This window comes from Prionailurus bengalensis, chromosome X, assembly GCF_016509475.1.
Source record: "Prionailurus bengalensis isolate Pbe53 chromosome X, Fcat_Pben_1.1_paternal_pri, whole genome shotgun sequence".
Classification (NCBI taxonomy): domain Eukaryota; kingdom Metazoa; phylum Chordata; class Mammalia; order Carnivora; family Felidae; genus Prionailurus; species Prionailurus bengalensis.
This window is the reverse complement of record NC_057361.1, coordinates 108,640,059-108,660,066: the sequence shown is the minus strand read 5'-3', so window position 1 is coordinate 108,660,066 and position 20,008 is coordinate 108,640,059. Positions and strand designations below refer to the sequence as shown.

Here is a 20,008-nt window from a genome sequence, read left to right as displayed (position 1 = left end):
CTCTGAGCTTCTTTTATCAAATCCACTCAGCCATCTTTATAGGTGGCAGCTTTAAATGTAACAGAGGGCTCTGATTTCAGATTAAGGTTGACATGCAGCTATCCTCTTGTACTCAAATGACTTTTCACATAGAATAAGTCTGATGTGATTAGGTTGCTATTCTGAGTCCAAGATTAAAAACCAAGATGGGAGGTTTGTTTTCATGGATCTGCCTTTGGCATGGTGTTACCTATACTTCAAGTTCTTCTGTTCCTATGGGCAGCTTCCTTACCCAGCCCTGACACTTTTGATCTGTGTATACAGCAACCTTTTTAACTTTGTTTCTGAGTCCTCTTTGCTAGTGTGGTACCAGTCCCATTATATCTATAAATGCAGGTTCTCATATTCCTTAACGTTTATGTAGCATTTGTAAGGCATTTACATTTTATAAAGCGCTTTCATGACAGTTGCCTCACCTATGTGAGCCTCCCAGTAGATGTGGTGCAATGGAAAGTACACTGGACCTGATGTCAGAGAATCCGGGTCTTAGCTATGACACATTGCAGCTGTGTGACTTTGACCAGGTTAGTCAGCTTCTCAGTCTCTATTTCTTCACCTGTAAGTCAGAGATAATGAGGAAGCCAGTCTTGCAGGATTAAATGAGATAAAAGATGTGTAGAGTTTGAAAATGTAAATGCTATATAAATGGGAAATAGTATTTTTTCTGTTTATCATTAACAACTCTATAAGGGAGAATAAGTAGGTATGATTGCCATGTTTTACATGTGAGGAAACTGAGACACAGAAATGTTAAGTGATATACACAAAATTACACAGCTAGTATGTGATCAATTCAAGACTAGAAATTCTTCTTCTCACTTGGAACATTAGTATAAACTGCCTTGCACTCTTGAATGAGTCATTTCATCTTTGTGGACCTCAATTTCCTAACCTATAAAATGAGATATAAATCTATTCTTTCCATCTTTCATGAGAAAAATGACATAGTTTGTGTGGCAACAATTTGAAAACTGTGAAGAGCATTTAGAGGAAAATATGCCAAACCCTGTTCATAAACTGATAGTTTCTGAGCCATCAGTTCTGGCTCAGGAAAGGGATCTGGGAGTCACTGGGGAGAAACCCCTGAAGACATCAGGGCAGTGGATAAGTAGAGTCATACAAAGCTAGTAACGCTTTAATTGTTTTTAAAAAGAGAATTAGGAACAAAAAAGGGATCTGTTGTCTTACAGTAGCACAAAATGATTTTAGAATCCTAGGGCTGCTCAAAGTTGTCGAGCCTCAAACAAACAAAATTCAGCAGATGGTCTTTGCCCTCACAGAGCTAGAAGGGTAACGAAAGTGTTCAAGGGGGAGGAGTGGAGTTTAGTACCCTAAATTTAAAATATCCAAATTCTTTAGTTTGAATAGTTCAGAAGAATAAAGGTCGAGGGAAAATGCTCAATATGTCTTATAATTATAGAAAAGCTGTATTAATAAATAAAAAGCTGTATTAAGTCTACCTTTTCTTCAATGTATATACACATGTATCTATTCTCAGGGTTGGAAGAAGCTGTCTTAACTGCCCCGCCCATTTCAGACAGCCCTGCCAATACACTATTATCTTTTCATAGGAGGAAGGGAGTCTCTGATTTGAGCACTGATTTGTTCAGACCACAACCCTCCTGTAAATGGGTTTGCAATAAGATATTTCCATTAATATTATTGATCAAGGCTCTTTGTAGTTATATCAAGCCTATCTATCTGGTGGGTATATACTTGAGTTTAATTACCTTCTCAGTAAAGATAGCCAGTAAGCTGGAAAGTTCTCTGGGCCTGTAGAGAATGAGAGCTATACACCCTATCACCTAATATTGTAGCACAGCTTCCTTGGTACACTGACGAGGATAAAGTACATAGCTAGCATGACTTGCCAAGAGCTACATGTTTTACGATGTATTTTATAGACTTGTGGAAACCCAGAAAAATGCTTCCTGCCTATTGGATTGGACTAAATTAAGGTCCACCTGGAATACCTCAATCTTGATAAGTGAAACTACTGAGAGTGGAACATAGCTTATGACCTTCCTCAGGCATTGCATTTCCTAAACCTGAAAAGACCTCTTCTACTTTACATTGGTACCTCTTTAAATCATGGCTTTTTTAAAATTCTGCATATTTTAACTTGATAATAGGAAACTCTGAGAACTGAAAAGAGGTGTCCTGTAGAAAGTGACAACCATCCTTTTAAATTTGAGCTCTCTCTTAGCACCCCACTGAGAATCAGAGCATCTCAGTGACTTAAATAAACTAGACTGGCTTTTTTTTGGCCTGTGGATCAAAGCTACAACTCCTAAGTCATAGGTTTCATCAAGGTGGAAGCTTCTGACATTGAGCCTTTTTTACCAGTTGCCTTTGGGAATGACCTAGCCGGTAACCTCCTCATGTCACAAAGTACCTGCTCCTGTCTTAATTGTCATCCTACCACCAGCCAACAATGTCTTACTAGAGAGAGGTTATGGAGTAAGAAGAAAAAGTCCGCACCTTCAGGGAGCTTAGGCACTCACCTTAATGGCATATGCTGGGCATACTAGTTTGCTAATGAGTCTTTTTCATTGGTTTACTTTCCTGATTTGGATGTGTGTAAGGCTCCTGCAGATACAATTGGAAAGGGTAATAAGAGAAGGTTAAAGTCCCTTTCTTAACCAAAAGTTAGTGTCTGCAGTGACTTCACTGACAGTTCTGTGTATTGTAGGAACTCTTTTTCTACAGAGCCATTTAAAACCTGCATGTTTCTCTCACTAAGAAGATTGCCTAGATTAGAAGCTAAACCTTGGATGATATCTAGAAACTAGAGCCATAGCAGTAGGCACTAGAATATACTCCCTTACATCCTCCCCAATATGAGATTTTATACTATCAGGCCAGAGAAAAAGGGACTTGATGATTGCTAACATTCTTATAAAATGAAATACTGTGATTGGTAAAATAATTTTCTGTATAGATTTCCAAGCCTACCATTCCAAGCTCTGAAGAACTGTTTGTAAACAGATGGTTAAGTCATCTGCATACCCTTGTTTTAGTACCCATGTGTACTAACACTAGCTATTAGCTCTCAGCCACAAGAACACCTACTAACACAATTTGAATCAACCTAATTTTTATTTCCATGTGTATCATACAATAGGCATTGATTAACAACCTGTGTTTGTGCTTTGCTTCATTGAATTGAATGATATCTCAGATTCAAATTTCTACATAAGTGTAGAGGCTATCTGTTCCTTTCCATTCCTTCACTTGACCCCTTCCTCACCAAGTATCCTGTTAATGTTGAAAGTCTAGGTAAGTACAGTTTTGTTACACAATTAATAAGGAACTTTGCTTTACTGAGAATCATGTTCTTATCATAAATCATAAGTAAGATGAATTTAAGTTCATATAACTTTTTGTGAAACTATATAGATACTTAATGTGCAATGACTGTGATTTGCTTACTTTATGATAAATTTAAAATGTCATCTGGTACAAAGGTGATTCTTTCCATGTATTTTCCTCTGTCTCTGGTTTCAATTTGATTTTATGTAAAAGTGTCTTCTCCATTGTGGAGCAGCGTGTGACTTTCTAAGTTACTTTTAAAACAGACTCAAAGCCATTATAATGCATTTTTAGAAACCATTAACAATTTGCTGTTTAAATGAAAAATATCACAGGTTGACTGTGGGCAGGAGAATGGTATATAGAAAGTTTATGAGTGCTGTCTTACCTTTTTTGATATAGTCTATCAGTGACATGGCCCAGTCAATCTCAGGTAGAGATTTACAAATGAAAACTTCTGGAAAATGTCTTTGCATGCCATTACCACTCTTTTGGTTTCAGCACTGGATTCAAATGTCAGGATGGGAAAGTGGGCAAATCTGGGAGGTATCTACTTCCCTTGCTGCCTCCACTTCAGTGGCTCAGAGCCCTCCTCCTACCTGCACCTATGAGCCAAGCTAGGTAGAGTGCCTTCCTTAGTCCTTCACTCCAAAGGCATTTGTTAGGGTCTGCTTCCCAAACTAGAGCTTTTTTGACCCAACAAGAAATAAAGAAAACAGGTATCTTTGATATCAAGTGCTTTAATGATAAGGCTTCAAAGAATTAAAAACCTACTTGCTTTATTTAGAGGTACTGCCATTTACCAAATGCTCCCCAGAAGTTTGCTTTACTATGGTATCCTATAACCTCTGATGTTCTCTTTGCCTTTATCTCATTCATGTGACTTTGTATTGGGATATTTATAGAAGAGTAATGATACAGGGCTTAGTTTCTTTGTAGTTAAGGGGGACTGCCTAGTGGTTAGAAGGCTCTAAGCTCTGTCACTTTGCATGCCTTACTGAACAACTGAGAGCAAGCTTCCCCTTAGTTTTTCTTTCCCTCATTTCATTATCAGCTAAAGGAACTGGTAACTCTTGTTCCTGAAGTATTTTCAGGCATTGAGGTAAAAGTCACCCATAGGTCTTTTTATTTCTGGAGATTTGTTGAAGATGTGAAAGACCTCTAGATAAGCTGCATCACTTAGTTATTGAACTTTTTATACTTCTAAGAAAAGATTATGCTTTCTTGCCCAGCTGGAAGCAGAAAGATGTTTTGTGGGTGCTGAGCAGCTATTGGGCATGTCTTAGCTCTCAGTTAGATCTCCCTGCCCTGGGACATTTCCCTAGAAGGAACACAATTTACTCTTCTGAGAAACACAATAATTTTCCCAGAGTCAGATAACATGTTTGTGAATTGAGAGATGGTCTCTACTTACACCCACTGACAGGCTACATTTTTGTTAGGCAATGAGGAGAACCACAACTTTTCCTGATGCAGCAAGTTGTACAATATTCGAATTTGCCAGTGTCAGACCTCATTATAATCACCTTTCCAGTAACATTTCTTTGATGATAACTGAAACCCAGACTCCCAAGACAGAATGAATTCTTAGAAATGAACAATGCCTTTATTCTCTATGCAATGAGTTTGAATAAGATGTAGCAAATCTCTCTCTTGACACAGCCCTTTAAAGTTCATTTTTCTCAAGCAAGTCATTATTTTCTTCTATTTTAAGCAAGGCCCCTGCAGCACCTGAGAGATGATATGTTGGTATTTCTATTTTCTATTACTTCTATTTTTCTATTACCTCAACTACCAGTGATAATACTGAAGAGCTTACATTTTTAAAAGGTACTTTTATTTATCTTTGGTGAAAACCTATCTTGATATAGAAATTATTATTTTTCCTGGTACAAGAATAAAAAAGGAGGATATTAGTTGAGATAGCGATTAACAATAGCATTAATTATTAAGAAACCCATTTGAAATATTTATAATCCACTAAATGGAGGCAATTTTCACCAGACAGCTTTGGATATTTCCTGTATTATGGCCCAATTGGGGCTAAACTAGGTAAGGAATTTTCAGCACAATGCTGAGAAGCCTCTGACAGGCATTTAGTGGTCTCTAAATGATTTCAAGCTGTTTGAAAATGTACAGTTTTCATGCTTACTTTTTGTAAGTGACTTTTCCAATATGATCTGCATCATTTCCAAAGTTCTTCGTACCTTCCTGAAGATTTGTGTTTACATCTGGAAGCACTTCCCTTCAGCCTGAAGAACTTTCTTCTGCATTTCTTATAGTGCAAATCTTTGGATGACAAATTCTTGGCATTTACATTTGTCTGAAAATAAATTTAATTCATCTCCATTCTTGAAAGAATTTTTCTCTGCATACAGAATTCTGAATAAACAGATATTTTTATTTCTTCATGCACTTTAAAGATCTTGTTCCCCTGATTTCTGGCCTATATTGTTTCTGAAAGAAAACAAAGTGTTCAAATTGTTTCCTTGTATATAATGTATTAGGGTTTTTTTTTCTGTCTACTTTTAAGTTTCTCTATTCTTCCACTTTTACTGAGAATATAATTGATATACAGTACTGTATAAGTTTAAGGTGCACAACATTGTGATTTGACCTATATAGATTGCAAAATGATTATCACCATGAGTTTAGCTAACTAAAGAGTTAAAGAGTTTCTGTTTCTGTTTATTTTCCAGCAATTTGACTATGGTGTTCTTAGATCTTTTTCACACATATCTTTCTTGGGGTTCATTGAGCTCTTTGAATATATAGATTAATGTCTTTCATCAAATTTGAGACATCTTCAAATATTTTTTTCTTCAAGTATTTTGAAACATTCAATCTCTTCTCTCTGTGATTCCAGTTAGTTTCTGTCTGTCCTTCAGATTGGATAAATTTGAATTGTTCTCTCTTTAAGTACTCTCTTTGTTTTGCCGTCTCTATTCTAGACTTAGGCTCATCCAGTTACTTTTATTTCGGATACTGTATTTTTCCGTTTTAGAATTTTAAAGTTTCTGTTTCTCTGCCAAGATTTCCTGTCTTTTCATTCATTATGATCATATTTCCTTTCCATCATTGAGATAGTTATAATAGCTGCTTTAACTCCTTATCTGCTAACTGCCCTATCTAGTTCAAGTTTGATCCCTGTTGATTGTCTTTTATCTTGAAAATGGGTCATCTCATCCCAGTTCTTTGTATGTCAGGTAATCTGGGGCTTTGCCTGCATTTTGTGAATATTTTGTTTTTAAGGTTCTAGTTATGTTCTATTATGTTCATTCTGTTATATTCTTCTGAAGGAGGTTGATTTGGGTTTCTTTTGTTTTAATGATCAATTTACTTAATTGAATTTAAGCTGGAAATTCTCTCTCTTATATGGCAGCTCAAATCTCAGGTCAGTTCTTTTAGACTTATCTGTGTTGTTTGGAATCTGCCCTGTGCTTCCATGGTTCGAGAGTCATGCAGAAATTTGAGCAGATATTATACACAGAATTTGGTTCTCCCTCTCTCTCTCTCTCTCTCTCTCTCTCTCTCTGGTTGTCTCCTTTCTGGGATCCCCTCCTCACTTTCCTATAGCTCTCTCCTTGTTTGCTTTAGGATATAAAGACCAGATTTTCTATTTAAAATGTAGTCACCCTTTGAGGTGCTAACTATGGTCTGGTGTCAGACTAAATGGCCCTTAAAAAACTGAAGAGATCCACATCCTTCCAAGTGTCATCAGCTGTTTAGGATATGCCTGCTTTTGTTTGCTCCAGTGCCATCAAGTACTTAGAGGTTTGGTTTGGTCTGACTTTGTGTTTTGTTCAGAGTACAGTTATTATCCATGGAAGGGTTGATCTGATAGAAGTTCACTCCTGACAGCTAATTTTTGCTGTAACTTCTAAACCTTAAAAAGTTATATTAAGAGTTCCACTGAGTAAGTCTGTAAGTGGAAAGGGAAGAGGATGGAAAGGAGCAAAATCAAGGGATTTGACATGGGAAGGTGAAAATGGCAGAACCCTAAAGGGAAAGTTCAGAAATCCATGTAAGAGGTGAGAGGTCTTTTATTACCAACAGTACTTTCTAATATAGAATGGATATAAGAATCATCAATGGTCAGAGATCTGGATATAGTAAGAATGCCTTATGAAAGACAGAATGTACAGTCTGCTTTGTCTGTTGAGACAGTTTCAGCCCCAACATGCCCCTTTGCCCTTGCCTTAAGAGTACTCTGAAGTTTTGTCATATGTCAAAAAACCCAGCTTTATCTTTTCCTTAACTGTGTTCATTCCTTCAGCATTTTCAAAGCTTTCCTACCTAAAAGGCATAACTTTTAACCTTAGGAAATTCGCAACATACATAATGACGAGTTAATGGGAATCAGAAGAGAGGAAGAAATGGAGATGTCTGATGATGAAATAGAAGAAACAACAGAAACAAAAGAAACTGAGGAATCAGGTAAAAATAATTCTTCTTTCTTTCATTTAACTAACATCTACTTGCAGAGATATTTTAAAACTTTTAACACCCAGTAAGGTATGAGCACAAAACCATCAGTCTGGAGCCAGCAAGAAACAATTGGTAAAGCCATATAAGTACATAGTGCCTGAATATCAACCCTGTGGCTACAGGATCTTCTTATTTACTCCAATATTCCATCACAGTACCTAATTGAAAGTGGACTTTTTTTTTTCTTGGGAGTGCTGACATTTAGGCAGCATTGTTCTATATTTGATTTGGATTTATTAATAATATGTTCTACAGTAGGAATCATGAGAGCTTATACATAAATATATAAGTAGCCATTTACAAAGTAGTTAGATCCCTATGTCACTTATACCTTACACCAAAATTAGTAACAGATGAATTTAAGATTCAGAAGTCAAAAAAAAAAAACAGAAACAAAAAAATACAAAAGAAAGTCTGGAAAATGTAGGAGTTGGTTATATAATTGGGGATGAAGGTCTCCAAAGGTAGAAATCACAAAAGATACTTTTGATAAATTTATCTTCATATAAATGAAATATTTTTCGTTAAGGAATCACAAAGTTAAAAGAGACTGTACCAAGTAACAGGAAATATCTATTTTATATGATAGTTTACCTATCTGCTGCCTTTTATTGTAGTTACTGGTTACTGAGGGGTTTATTGGGAACCAAACAAGAGTCTACAGACAGATGTCTTGGTAAAAGCTTTTGCTCTTACTTAGTATACTCAGGACCTCAGTGTGCAGCCATAGTGTGGGTCCCCAGTAGAACTCACAACACAAACATATTGAACAATATGAGAATACACTACCCTTCAATTTCATAACAAATCTTATCGGGGGGGGCGGGGATTACCAGATGTAAGATTAAAATCAAACCAGTGTTTTCAGGTAAGCCATTCCATACAATCTTAGGAGTCACTAAGGTACAGTGGACAAAGCATCAGACCTAAAGCTAGGGCAGCTGAGTTCTAGTCCAAACTGTTTTTCTTGACACAGGAAGGACTTCTGTCCCACTGAGCCTCAGGTTTTATAGTTGTAAGAAGTACATTATACAACCATCTAACAGGAATGTTGTGATGGCTAAATGAATTCATTAATTCACTTAATACCTATTGCATGCCAAGAACTGTGCTAGAGACATTGGAGATATTGTAGTAAAGTGTCCCTACTGTGTGTGTGAGAGAGACACACAGAAACAGAGAACCTATTGATTATAATGCAAATTGGAACTTCTTGGTTCCAGTACTTGCATATTGAAGTCAGCAGCTCTATAGCCACTTGAGTGGTCCTAGAATCTTCACTCCATCAAGAGAAACTCTTAAGGAAAGAAAACCACCAAGTCAGACTTTTAAAAAGGCATTTGTGGCTGTTACATCTGAATTTCCTCTACTTCTGCCACATGTTAGATCCCTAAACATATAACTCTCCATATATATTGAATAAATCCTTTAATCATTAGATAGCATTTTCAGAACAGTGACCTAATTACTATGAACACATACTATAAACTTATAGCTTAAAAAACAAAAGAGTTTAATAATAATTGAGCTATTCAAATTATTTAAGTTCTTAGCCAAGATGTTTTATAGCTGACTAATCTTTGACTTATAGAATTGTTTCCATCTAAGTATCTGCAGTATTGTATAGTGTTAATCCAGTGTTACCCTGAAATGAATGTGATCATAAGTGTGAGTATTTGCTTGATAAATTGCTGAGTTTGAGGAGTTATTGGGAGAGGGAGTGTCTATGGGAGATTCAGATTAAATGCACTTACTAGTGTTATATAATTGCATTTTGCTTCTGTATCTCTTTTGAGTTAAAAGCTGTATTGGCTACTGCACAGAATCTTATTCGTTTAGAGACTGAAAACTCCCTGACAGATCATCTTATAGCTATTTTCTTTCCTGTTCCACATGCCAGGATGCTGCTTTGTCAAATAAAGCTATCTACAATAGACTTAATGGAGCTTACCAAATAGCTTTTCTCCCAGAAGGTTTCAATTCATTTTAATTCAAGGACTTTTGTGCATTTTTCTTCCCCTCGATCGTATCTGATTTTGTTATCTTGCTTCTGTAGTAGTCAGCTGCAGAAATCCTGCTCAGTGTGAGCCAGTAAGTGGGTCCTCAGTTTTTATCTAAATCAGCTACATGTTTTAGTTATCACTTGGTTCCAATTAAAGGCTTAAGCACCAGATCTCAGAGTTCCTATTTCTCTCTTCATGCTACCAAACTTGAATTCCAGGCGCCTATAGCATACTGTGGTTAAATTTTACTTCCCAAAGAAAGTAAGAGTCAAAGCTGGCCTAGCAGTATCAGTTACCTTCCCTTGGAGAGCCACAAATTTCTATTCTTCAAGAGAGTCTATATTACCTAGCTCACATTTATGATGCAGTAGTAGAAATATTCTTGCCATGGAAGAAAGGACTGCTGTTCTCAAAGCAATGTGTTGAAGAGAGGTTATCACATCAAAGCAAATCATAATAGTGAGAAACTAAACTATTTCATTCTATTGATGGCCATGATGGAAAGTACATGTGGCCAGTAAACCTAAGAACAGCTGTTCCTTTTCAACATATCTATTGTCTGCCTTCTCCACTTGGACTAGTGGTTCTCAGAGTTGGTATATATAAGAATCATTGGGTTACCTTTAAAAAGTCTGATTTTTGCACTGCAGGGTTTGATTAACTAGGTCCATAATGGAGTTCAGGAATTTGCATTTTATCAGGCATCCTAAACAATTTAGATACTGGTGGTCCAGGGAGCACATTTGGAAAACATTGACTTAGATTCATTCTCTTGCATTGTTCTAGCTGAAGTTTTCACTATTCTGGGTATCCAATCTTCTTTCCCTCCCTCCACTTCTCATTATTCCCTCTTTAAGAGTTTGATCTATCAATTAATTAACAAGCACTGCATCCTATAAGCTGATGGAAATAGAGGTACAATATATGTAAATTTACATAAAATATAATAAATACCACTTGGTGCTAATCTGTAAGGACTGATTAGAATGCAACAAGGACAAGAGATACTAGTGTGGCCAGAGTAGTTGCAGTCAGTGAAAATTGATCAGGACCTTAAACGATGAACAGGTTTGGATAAGAGGAGGGAAAGTAAGAAGATATCTTGATGTGGAGGCAGGAGCGGATAAGGAACAGAACTCAAAGAGGGAAATAAGGATGATGGGTTTAGGGGGATAAAATATTGAGTGGACAAGGTGGGTCTAGATTATGGGAACCATGAAGCCAAGGTTACATTTAGCATAATAGACAATATGGCACTATAAGCATATCTCAATCATGGTGCTAGTATGATAAAAGCAACATTATATATTTTATAATATAATATTTTATAATGATTATATATTTTAGGAAATAATTTTGGATAAAGAGAGATCTGTCAGAGAGTTTTATAGGAATTTAGATATGAAATAGTGAAACCCAGGACTAGAGTGAAGGTAACAAGAACTGAGATTAAATGGTAGAAGAAAAGGATATAACAGAAAGTATGAGATTAAAGATGCTAGGAGTCACTTCAGAAGAAGAACTAAAGTCTTTGACACAAGATTTGATATTTGATATAGATGGGGAAGAAAAAGCAAGAACCTGAGATGAGGTGAGGTTTTCTAGTCTGGGAGACAAGAGAGTCAGTGGTTGTATTAGTTTGCTAGGGCTACTGCAACAAAGTACCACACACTGGGTTTTATTGCCTCACAGTTCTGGAGGCCAGAAGTCTGAGATTAAGGTGTCATCCGGGTGGGTTCCTCTTGAGGGCTGGAGGGAGAATCTGTACCATGTCTCTCCTAGCTTCTTTTTTTAAGATTTTTTTAATGTTTATTTATTTTTGAAGGAGAGAGAGAGAGACAGAGTGTGAGCAGGGGTGGGGCAAAGCGAGAGGGAGACACAGAATCCGAAGCAGGCTCCAGGCTCTGAGTTTTCAGAACAGAGCCCGATGCAGGGCTCCAACCCACAAACCGTGAGATCATGACCTGAGCCGAAGTTGGACTCTCAACCAACTGAGCCACCCAGGAGCCCCAATGCCTCTCATAGCTTATGATGGTTTGTTGGCAATCTTTGACGTTCCTTAGCTTGTAGATGCATCACCACAATCTCTGCTTTCATGTTTACATGACATTCTCCCTCTTTACATGTCTCTGTGTCCAAATTTCCCTTTTCTATAAGTACACTGGTCGTATAAGTCCATAAGCCCACCCGAAGGACCTCATTTTAACTTGATTACCTCTGCAAAGATCCTATTTCCAAATAAGGTCACATTCTGAGGGCTTCAACATAAAGTTATTTGTGGCTGGGGGTGGGGGGAGGTGTAAATTAAACCCATAATAATAGCACTGACAGAAATGTACTAGTGCATGGGACTGATTTATAGAATATGAGATCAGTTTCAGATAGTAGGTAATTATGAAATAGATATGAGATTTATATTCAAATCAGGGTTGAAGGAAGTGGAAGGAATAGAAGATGGTAGTACAGAGGTGTTGGCTGAAGCCTGGCGAACAGTAAAAGGCTAAATACAGAACTTTGATGGCCACCCCACAGTAAGGGAGAAGGAAAGAAAGAGGAGACTGCAGAGGAGTTAGAAAAAGAGCAGTCTAAGAGGCTGGAAGAAAACTAGAAAAACATTGGATTATAGAGCCCACAAGAAGAATGTATAGAAGTAGAAATAATCAACATCATCAGATATTCTAAAGAAGGAAGGAATTGAGGACAGTGTTGAGCCAGAACTATTTTAGTAAAGTGATAGAGGTAGGGGCCAGAACATATGATGTTGAGGAGAGAAAGTGGACAGAGTCCACAGGTCAAAGAGTTGGGTGCTGAGCAAAAGTAAATGCAGGTATTGTAAATGGTAACTGGAATTGGTAACAAAGTTAAAGTTAAATTGTTGTTTGTTGTTCAATAGAAGGGAAGGAGGCCATGGAGAGAGTGAGGTTGAAGATGCTTGAGAATGAAAGAGTACTTGTGGATAATTATGGAAGTGGAATCCTGGAGAAGAATGGGGAGTGATCCAAATTCAGGTGGAGTTTTCTTCAGAGAGGGAAGAATCCTCTTCTTCTGAGATAAGAGAGGTGAAGCTAAAAGTATATATGCATCCCATGCTTCTCCATATAGCAAGAGATTGGTCAACTCTTGATTAGGGAAGTGATTTGGAAATGAGACCATGAAGAGGCAGGAGCAGACCTGGAATAAATGCCCTGGGCAGGATGAAAAGAAGAAATCAGTGAGAGGTAAGAGACCCAGCAGCAAGGACCAACATGAGTCTGTATTGACCAGGACTGCTCAGCTACACACCTTCCTATAAGAGTCCTCTGCAGCCAGGGTAAGGTGCAGAGAAGGTTGAGTCAAGTGGACATGAACTAGGAACTGGCATGGTAAGACTGGCCAAAGGTTTTCAGGAGGGTGAAGGAATACAGGGTACCAAGGAGTTTGCAGTAGAATCTCTTTAGCCAGAAAATAGTTAATGGACTGGGTGAAGTAGGCCACTTCAAGAGATTAAAGGTCCTAGCAAGGAACGAGAGCAGTCTGAGGGTGATGAGGGGCAGTGGGACAACTGACAGATGAAGATACTTGCTTTGAGAGGGGAATTTAGAGAGCTCAGAGAAGAAACAATGAAGTCCCTGGTGCATCCATACTGGCAGAAGCCTCATTGGAGTAATGACCTGCAGAGGTAAGGAAAGCAAACCTTTGGGAGGTCAGGAAACTCACTTCAAATTTTGCCTGAACTGGCCTGCAACTACTCATATGTCCCTCTGTTTCTTTCAAAATTTCCTTTTTGGCTTTTTTTCTTTGTGAATCACTCCAGCTCAAACTTTTTATATGAACCTTGAGAGGAATGTTGCACAGTTTACCTTCTATAATTTGGTAACATATGTTAAACATCTTCCTTCAATAATTTGGTAACATTTTGTAAGCATCTCTTGTAATGCTGCTTTGTGAGGGTGGCCAACCCCCTGAATTTACTTCCATTAAAATTGTTGTTTTCTTTGCACCACTGAAGAAACTTAGCCGTTAATTTTTTAATGGCACAAAATCCTTTCAGATCTTTTGTTATAGAAAAACATATCTGGGATTTTGCTCTCAGTGGTTCCTCTAAAAAGAGTTCACAGCTGCCTTCGTACTTTCATATTGCCATAATGAACTCGCAGCCTTCAGGTCTGAGGAGCAATCCCCATAAAGAGAAATGGTTTTCCCATATAGGAAATAGTCAAAAAGGAACAGCTGAGAACTAATGATGGCAAGATATGAATAAATTCACTGTACTATGCTCTTTAGTATCAAGACTGATGGATTCACCTACTCAAACATATTATTAAAAGGTAATACTGAACTTTTCAATGCTCTGGCAATGTACAAAGAACTCCAACTTCAGAAATGTGCCCAATTAATATTAGGTCTGTGAAAGTAAAGACTTGGTGTCTTCATTAAAATGACAAAAACCCTCATTTCAGAGAGTGGGAAATACATTTCTTAAGTAAGGTGCCCTGGTGGCATTAAAGGAGATCACATTCTCTTTTGCTTAGTGACACGTCCAATCTGAGGAGATGATTATCTGTTCCCACTTGGCTGCAGATATCTAGCTCTGCTTATCAGCATGCCCTTTCCCCAGGGAGAGAAGCAGTCTTTCCTCCTCATTTGCTCAGAGGGAAAAGTTTCACTTTTAAACTGGAGACTATGCCTCTAACCATGCTCCTGGATCGCTGCCCTTTTCTGTTCCATGTTTCTCCACATGACTTGTAAGACATAGCATAATCACTGGCCTGCAGTACAAGAAGAAACAAAAGGGGGAAGATGAAATATCACTAGTATTGAGCCGCATGGCTTGCCAGAGGACAAACATGCAAACCAAAGCAGAAATAAATGTCTATCTGTAGCAGTCACTTGATTTACAGAGTAACCTCTGTGTTTTTCAGAACTCCAGCTCGAGATGCTATCCTTGGTACTGACCCAGCAAGCAAATCAAATATTTCTTGCCATTTGGCACATAGCTAATGGCCCTTTTGCCATAGAGTTTCCTATATACAGTCATCTTCACTTTTAGCATCTTCTTTTGGTGTTGTGATTGTGAGGGGTGCTTCCTGCCCAATGACAAGTATCCCAGCTGCTGGAAGAGATGACAAGGATAGATAGTATTTAGAGTGCTGGGACTCCAACCCTCTGTGTAACGGCTTTCTCTTCAAAGACACAAAAGCTGTATGATTATGGTAAAAATTAAAATCAGTAATAAAACCAAATATACAATGAAGGTTTCATGCCACAAATTTTTGTAATTTCTTTTTAGAACTAAAATGCAAGGTTTAAAACTGCCATATCAGGATAATTACATGGCCATCCACAAAAAACAAATGTGTGCACTGACATATAATAGGAAGTGTTGCCACTCTAATTTGGGCAGACAGTCTGATCACATCAGCCTACATTGGAACCTGATTGTTTTAGGAAAACCCTAAGGTTGAAAGCATGGAATTAAACCCTGCAAACCGCCCCCCCAACCAAAAGCAGCCTCCTTTTAGGAATAGGGGGTGTTTTCACACTCAGAATGTGGGTTTCTTCTCTATATTTCATCTTTGTAAAGCACAGCTTGTTTCCATTTATAATGTACAGCATGAATCTGGTCTTTGAAATCCCTTTAGAAAACTCTTCTTCCACCACTTATAGCTAATCTTGAAGATTTGATATCTATGACTTTCTTTTACTTTCTTCGACCCAAAATCCCTCCCCATAAGTAGCTGAAAAAAAATCACACCTTTGACAAGTTTCCTTTTAACATTCTTATATATTTAATGTACAGGTTTCTAATTTGATCCATTTTGATGTCTCTTTTCTAGGGTTTATCCTGTGTTAGGAATCAAAACTGGAATAAACTACAAATGTTTCTATTAATTTGGACTGTAAACCATAGAGATTAGTGGAATCTCATTTTTTACCATTATCATAACCTGATACAGAGAAGGTACTCAGTGTTGGTGAATGAATGAAAATCCTTTGATTAAATATTTTGAAATAGCTTTTGTGATTTTTGACCTTGAAAAATGTGCCATACTCATAAATAAAGCTAACCAAGGTTTCCTCATGTGTTTTAGGTTTTTTTTAATTAATACATTAATTTTTAATATTTAGAGCAGTCTTAGATTTACAACAATATTGAACAAGAAGTAAAGAGTTTCCAAACACCCTGTCTCCACCTCCACACACATACAGCTGCTCCCACTATTGACATCCCGCATCACAGGAGTACGTTGGTTACAATCACTGAATACATGGTTATCATCCAAAGTTTCTAGTTGGCATCAGGGTTCACTCTTGGTGTTATACATTCTATGGTTTGGAAAATGTTTAAAATGTATGTATCCACAATTATAGTATCATAAAGAATAGTTTCACTGCTCTAAAAATCCTCTATTTTCAGCCTATTCATCTTTTCCTACGCCCTCAACCCCTGGCAACCAGGTTAGGGTTGGTTTTTTTTTTTAATATTTTTACTGATTCCATCATTTTGCCTTTGCCAGAATGTCATAAGTTATATAGCCTTTTAAATAAGCTTCTTTCACTTAGTAATAAGCATTTACATTTCCTCCAGGTCTTTTCATCGCTTGATCACTCATTTCTTTTTAGCACTAATATTCCATTTCTGGATGTACCACAGTTTGTTTATGCATTAATCTACTAAAGAACATTGCAGTTGTTTCCAAGTCTGGGCAATTAGAAAACTGCCAGAATAAATCTGCTATAAAATCCTTGTGCATATTTTTGGGAGGACATAGGTTTTTAGTTCACTTGAGTAAATACAAAGGACCACAGTTGCTAGATTGTATGCTAAGAATATGTTTAGTTTTATAAGAAATTGCCAAAGTATCTTCCAACGTGCCTGAATGAAGCACCAGCAATGAAAGCAACCAGCAGTGAAAGAGAAGGGTTTTTTTGTTTGTTTTATTTCTTTTTTTAGAATACATTATTTACTTAAATTCAAATTAGTTAACATACAGTGTAGTATTGGTTTCAGGAGTAGAACTCGATATTCATCACTTATATACAGCACCCAGTACTCATCCCAACAAGTGACCTCCTTGAAAGAGAGTTTTTGTTTGCTCCACATCCTGGCCAGCACTTGGTGTTGTCATTGTTTTGGGTTTTCACAATTCTAATAGGTGTGTAGTGGTATCTCATTGTTATTTTAATTTGTAATTCCCTAATGATGTATGACATATGACATATGATGATGCTTACTTGCCACTAATATGTCTTTGGTGAGGTGTCTTTTCAGGTCTAATTTCTTGGCATTTACCCTGTATGATGTTCTCTGAACTTCCTGGTAATAATTTGAGGAATTTTTCAGCCATTAATGCTTCACATATTGCTTCTATTCCTTTCTTTCCTTCATTTCTAATATTCTCATTATGTGTATCTTTTGTGATTGTCCCATAGTTCATGGGGTTTTTTTCCAGGATTTTTTCTCTTTGCTTCTAAGTTTGGGCAGTTTCTATTGTCATATCCTCAAGCTCAGAGATTCTTTGGCCAGGCATGTCCCGTCTTTTAATAATTAATATTACTTTTTTTCATTTCCGTTACAGTATTTTTTTTATCTCTAGCATTTCTATTTGATTCTTTCTTAGAATTTCCATCTCTCCATTGACATTATCCATCTGTCCTTGCATGTTATCTACCTTTCCCATTAGCATACTAATCATAGTTGTTTTATATTCCTGATCTGATAATTCCAACATGCATGCTATATCTGACTCTTGTTCTGATCCATGTTCAGTCTCTTCAAAGTGTGTTTTTGTACCTTTTAGTATGCCTTGTAATTTTTTTGTTGAAATCTGACAGGATGTACTGGGTGAAAAAAAAACTCTAGCAAATAGGACTTTAGCAGTGTGGCAGTAATGTATGGGAAGCATTCTATAGTCCTGTGATTGGATCTCAGTCTTTTAGTGATCATATGCCTCTGGACTGTGAGCTTCACAAGTGTTTATCAGTTCCCCCCTCACCAACCTTAGTTGTGGCAGGATGGCTGAAAGGGTGTATATTTGGGTATTTCCCTTCTCCAGGTCAGTTAGGCTCTGGTAATAGCACGTTAGGCTAGCAGGTCAGGCTATGGTAAAATAGTTTCTTCTGAAGGCAGGCCTTGTTAAGAAGAACAGAATGCTCTGGTATATTTCAAAATGGTTTCTCCTTCCCCACCCTCAATGGAAGCACAAGGGGATTTTTCTCCAATAGTCATTGCAAGAACTTGGTTGTGCTCCTAGAGGTAAAACTCACTAAAGTATATAGACCTCACTATGACTAGGTGCCTCTGGACTTTTCAAATCACAGACTTGTCCACACTGAGCCTCCAGCAATTATCCAATTACAGTTTATGTTTTCTTGCTTGCCCCTGGTTCCTGTGGGACTTTCTGCTCATAGGTTTTTAGCTTGGTAAGTTGTGATTCTTTGTATTCACCTGTCTGTCCAGTTGCAGCCCTGTGTCTTCACTTCTCTCATGGATCTAAGGAGAGTTGTTGATCTTTCAGTTTATTCAGCTTTTACTTGTCATCAGGATGGAATGGTGACTTGTAAACTCCTTACACACCAGACCAGAGACCAGAAGTCTTGTGTCTTAATTTGTATATCTACCTTTCCTCGGGAGAACAGGCAAGGAAGGCTACATTTTTAAAAACAACTGCCACAAAAATTACTGTGTGGACAGACGTCAGTTCAAGACAATTATTCCTATACTCTGTTATGACAGAGCTCTTATCATTTGCTGCCTCCCAAATAAAAGTAACCAATGGTAGCTGGAAACATCATGATTGTATTTGGGGTGACGAGTAGGAAACATGACAATGACTTCAGTATGTTGGACTGCTGTGTTCATTTACAAAAATGGTGCTGTGGGCTTTTGTGTCCATCTCTTGCTGCCATGGGCAACTCAAACCTAAGTTGCTCAAGAGTCTTTTTATACACATCAACTGAAAAATACTAAGTTTTTATGGTACCGAGATGAACCCCAAAGGAATATGGATATACGGATGTTCGACTTTATATTGATTGTTCAGCCTTAGTGTCACAGGCAGAAGCTTTGAAGGAAGAAAATGACAGCCTCCGTTGGCAGCTCGATGCCTATCGGAATGAGGTAGAACTGCTGAAGCAAGAGCAGGGCAAAGCCCACAGAGAAGACGACCCAAACAAGGAGCAGCAGCTGAAACTCCTGCAGCAAGCCCTGCAAGGAATGCAACAGGTAAAGGCCCTTGGTTTTCTGAGCTTTTCGGAAAGCCGGCGCCAGCTCCTCACCTGAATGAGGATCCCTCACAAGCAAATAGGATAGCAAGTCTCTTCTTCTTCTTGACAGCCTGTTCTCTGTCATAGCTGAGGAAGGGATCATGGGTGGTGGTTAATGAAATATTCTGGCCAATACAGATGTAGCCGTGGGTCACCACTTTTCAAAGAATAAAGATTCAGTGAAAACACTTAACAATAAAACTACACTGAACATAATCTAATCTTTAAGCTTCAGAAGGTACTTGGGGATCTGGAAAGGGCCTCAGGGTCTTTATGAAGAGCCTCACTTACTTAGATATGAAAAAGTGCTGGTGAATAAGTATTTACTTGATCCAGTGCTGGACAATACAGCCTTTTAGGAGAAATGGCAGGAATCCTACCCTTGTTTTGTCAGTATCAATGCTTTGGGCCCATAACACCAATTTGCTTTTATTTTGCTTTGGTTTGTTTTCAGTCATTTATGTGAATGAGTTTACCTGCACATTATTACAAGTATAAAAAGTAAAGTAAATAGGTGCATCCAACTGTAATTGCATTCAAATACAACATTGTGTAATAGATGCTCAACATCTAGATGTTTTATGTAGCCATCACTACAGTGAGCCTACAATTAAAAAGATATCAACATCTGTTCTCATCATCATAAAGGAGTAGTATTTCTGAGTAAAGGTACTATCCTCTTCCATCTTGCCAGACTACCGACCATTTTCCTTACAATTTAAATGTAGCAATAATTTTTTTAATTGTATGCCTTGGAATTATCTAGGGCAAAGCTTATTGCTGGTTGGAAATCACAAATTGTGAACAAGGAGTCTCTTCTGGCACTAAGAGTCCCATGTTCCTATTACTTCTGCTACAACTGTCTTCCTGAGTGACAAGCAATATCACATTAATATTGCACCTTTTCTATTAGCAAAATG

General features: G+C 37.6%; 1 protein-coding gene across 5 annotated transcripts in view; it reads left to right on the top strand.

The window, feature by feature from the left end:
- ENOX2 (ecto-NOX disulfide-thiol exchanger 2) overlaps positions 1-20,008 on the top strand; it is a 274,222-nt gene that overhangs the window by 242,395 nt on the left and 11,819 nt on the right. For 3 of the 5 annotated variants that reach the window (XM_043571659.1, XM_043571657.1, XM_043571654.1), the window contains 2 exons: positions 7,674-7,788; positions 18,866-19,047. In XM_043571659.1, the coding sequence (XP_043427594.1) occupies positions 7,674-7,788; positions 18,866-19,047 (297 nt within the window). The remainder of the gene's footprint in view (positions 1-7,673; positions 7,789-18,865; positions 19,048-20,008) is intronic. The other 2 variants (XM_043571658.1, XM_043571655.1) reach the window with 1 other exon arrangement.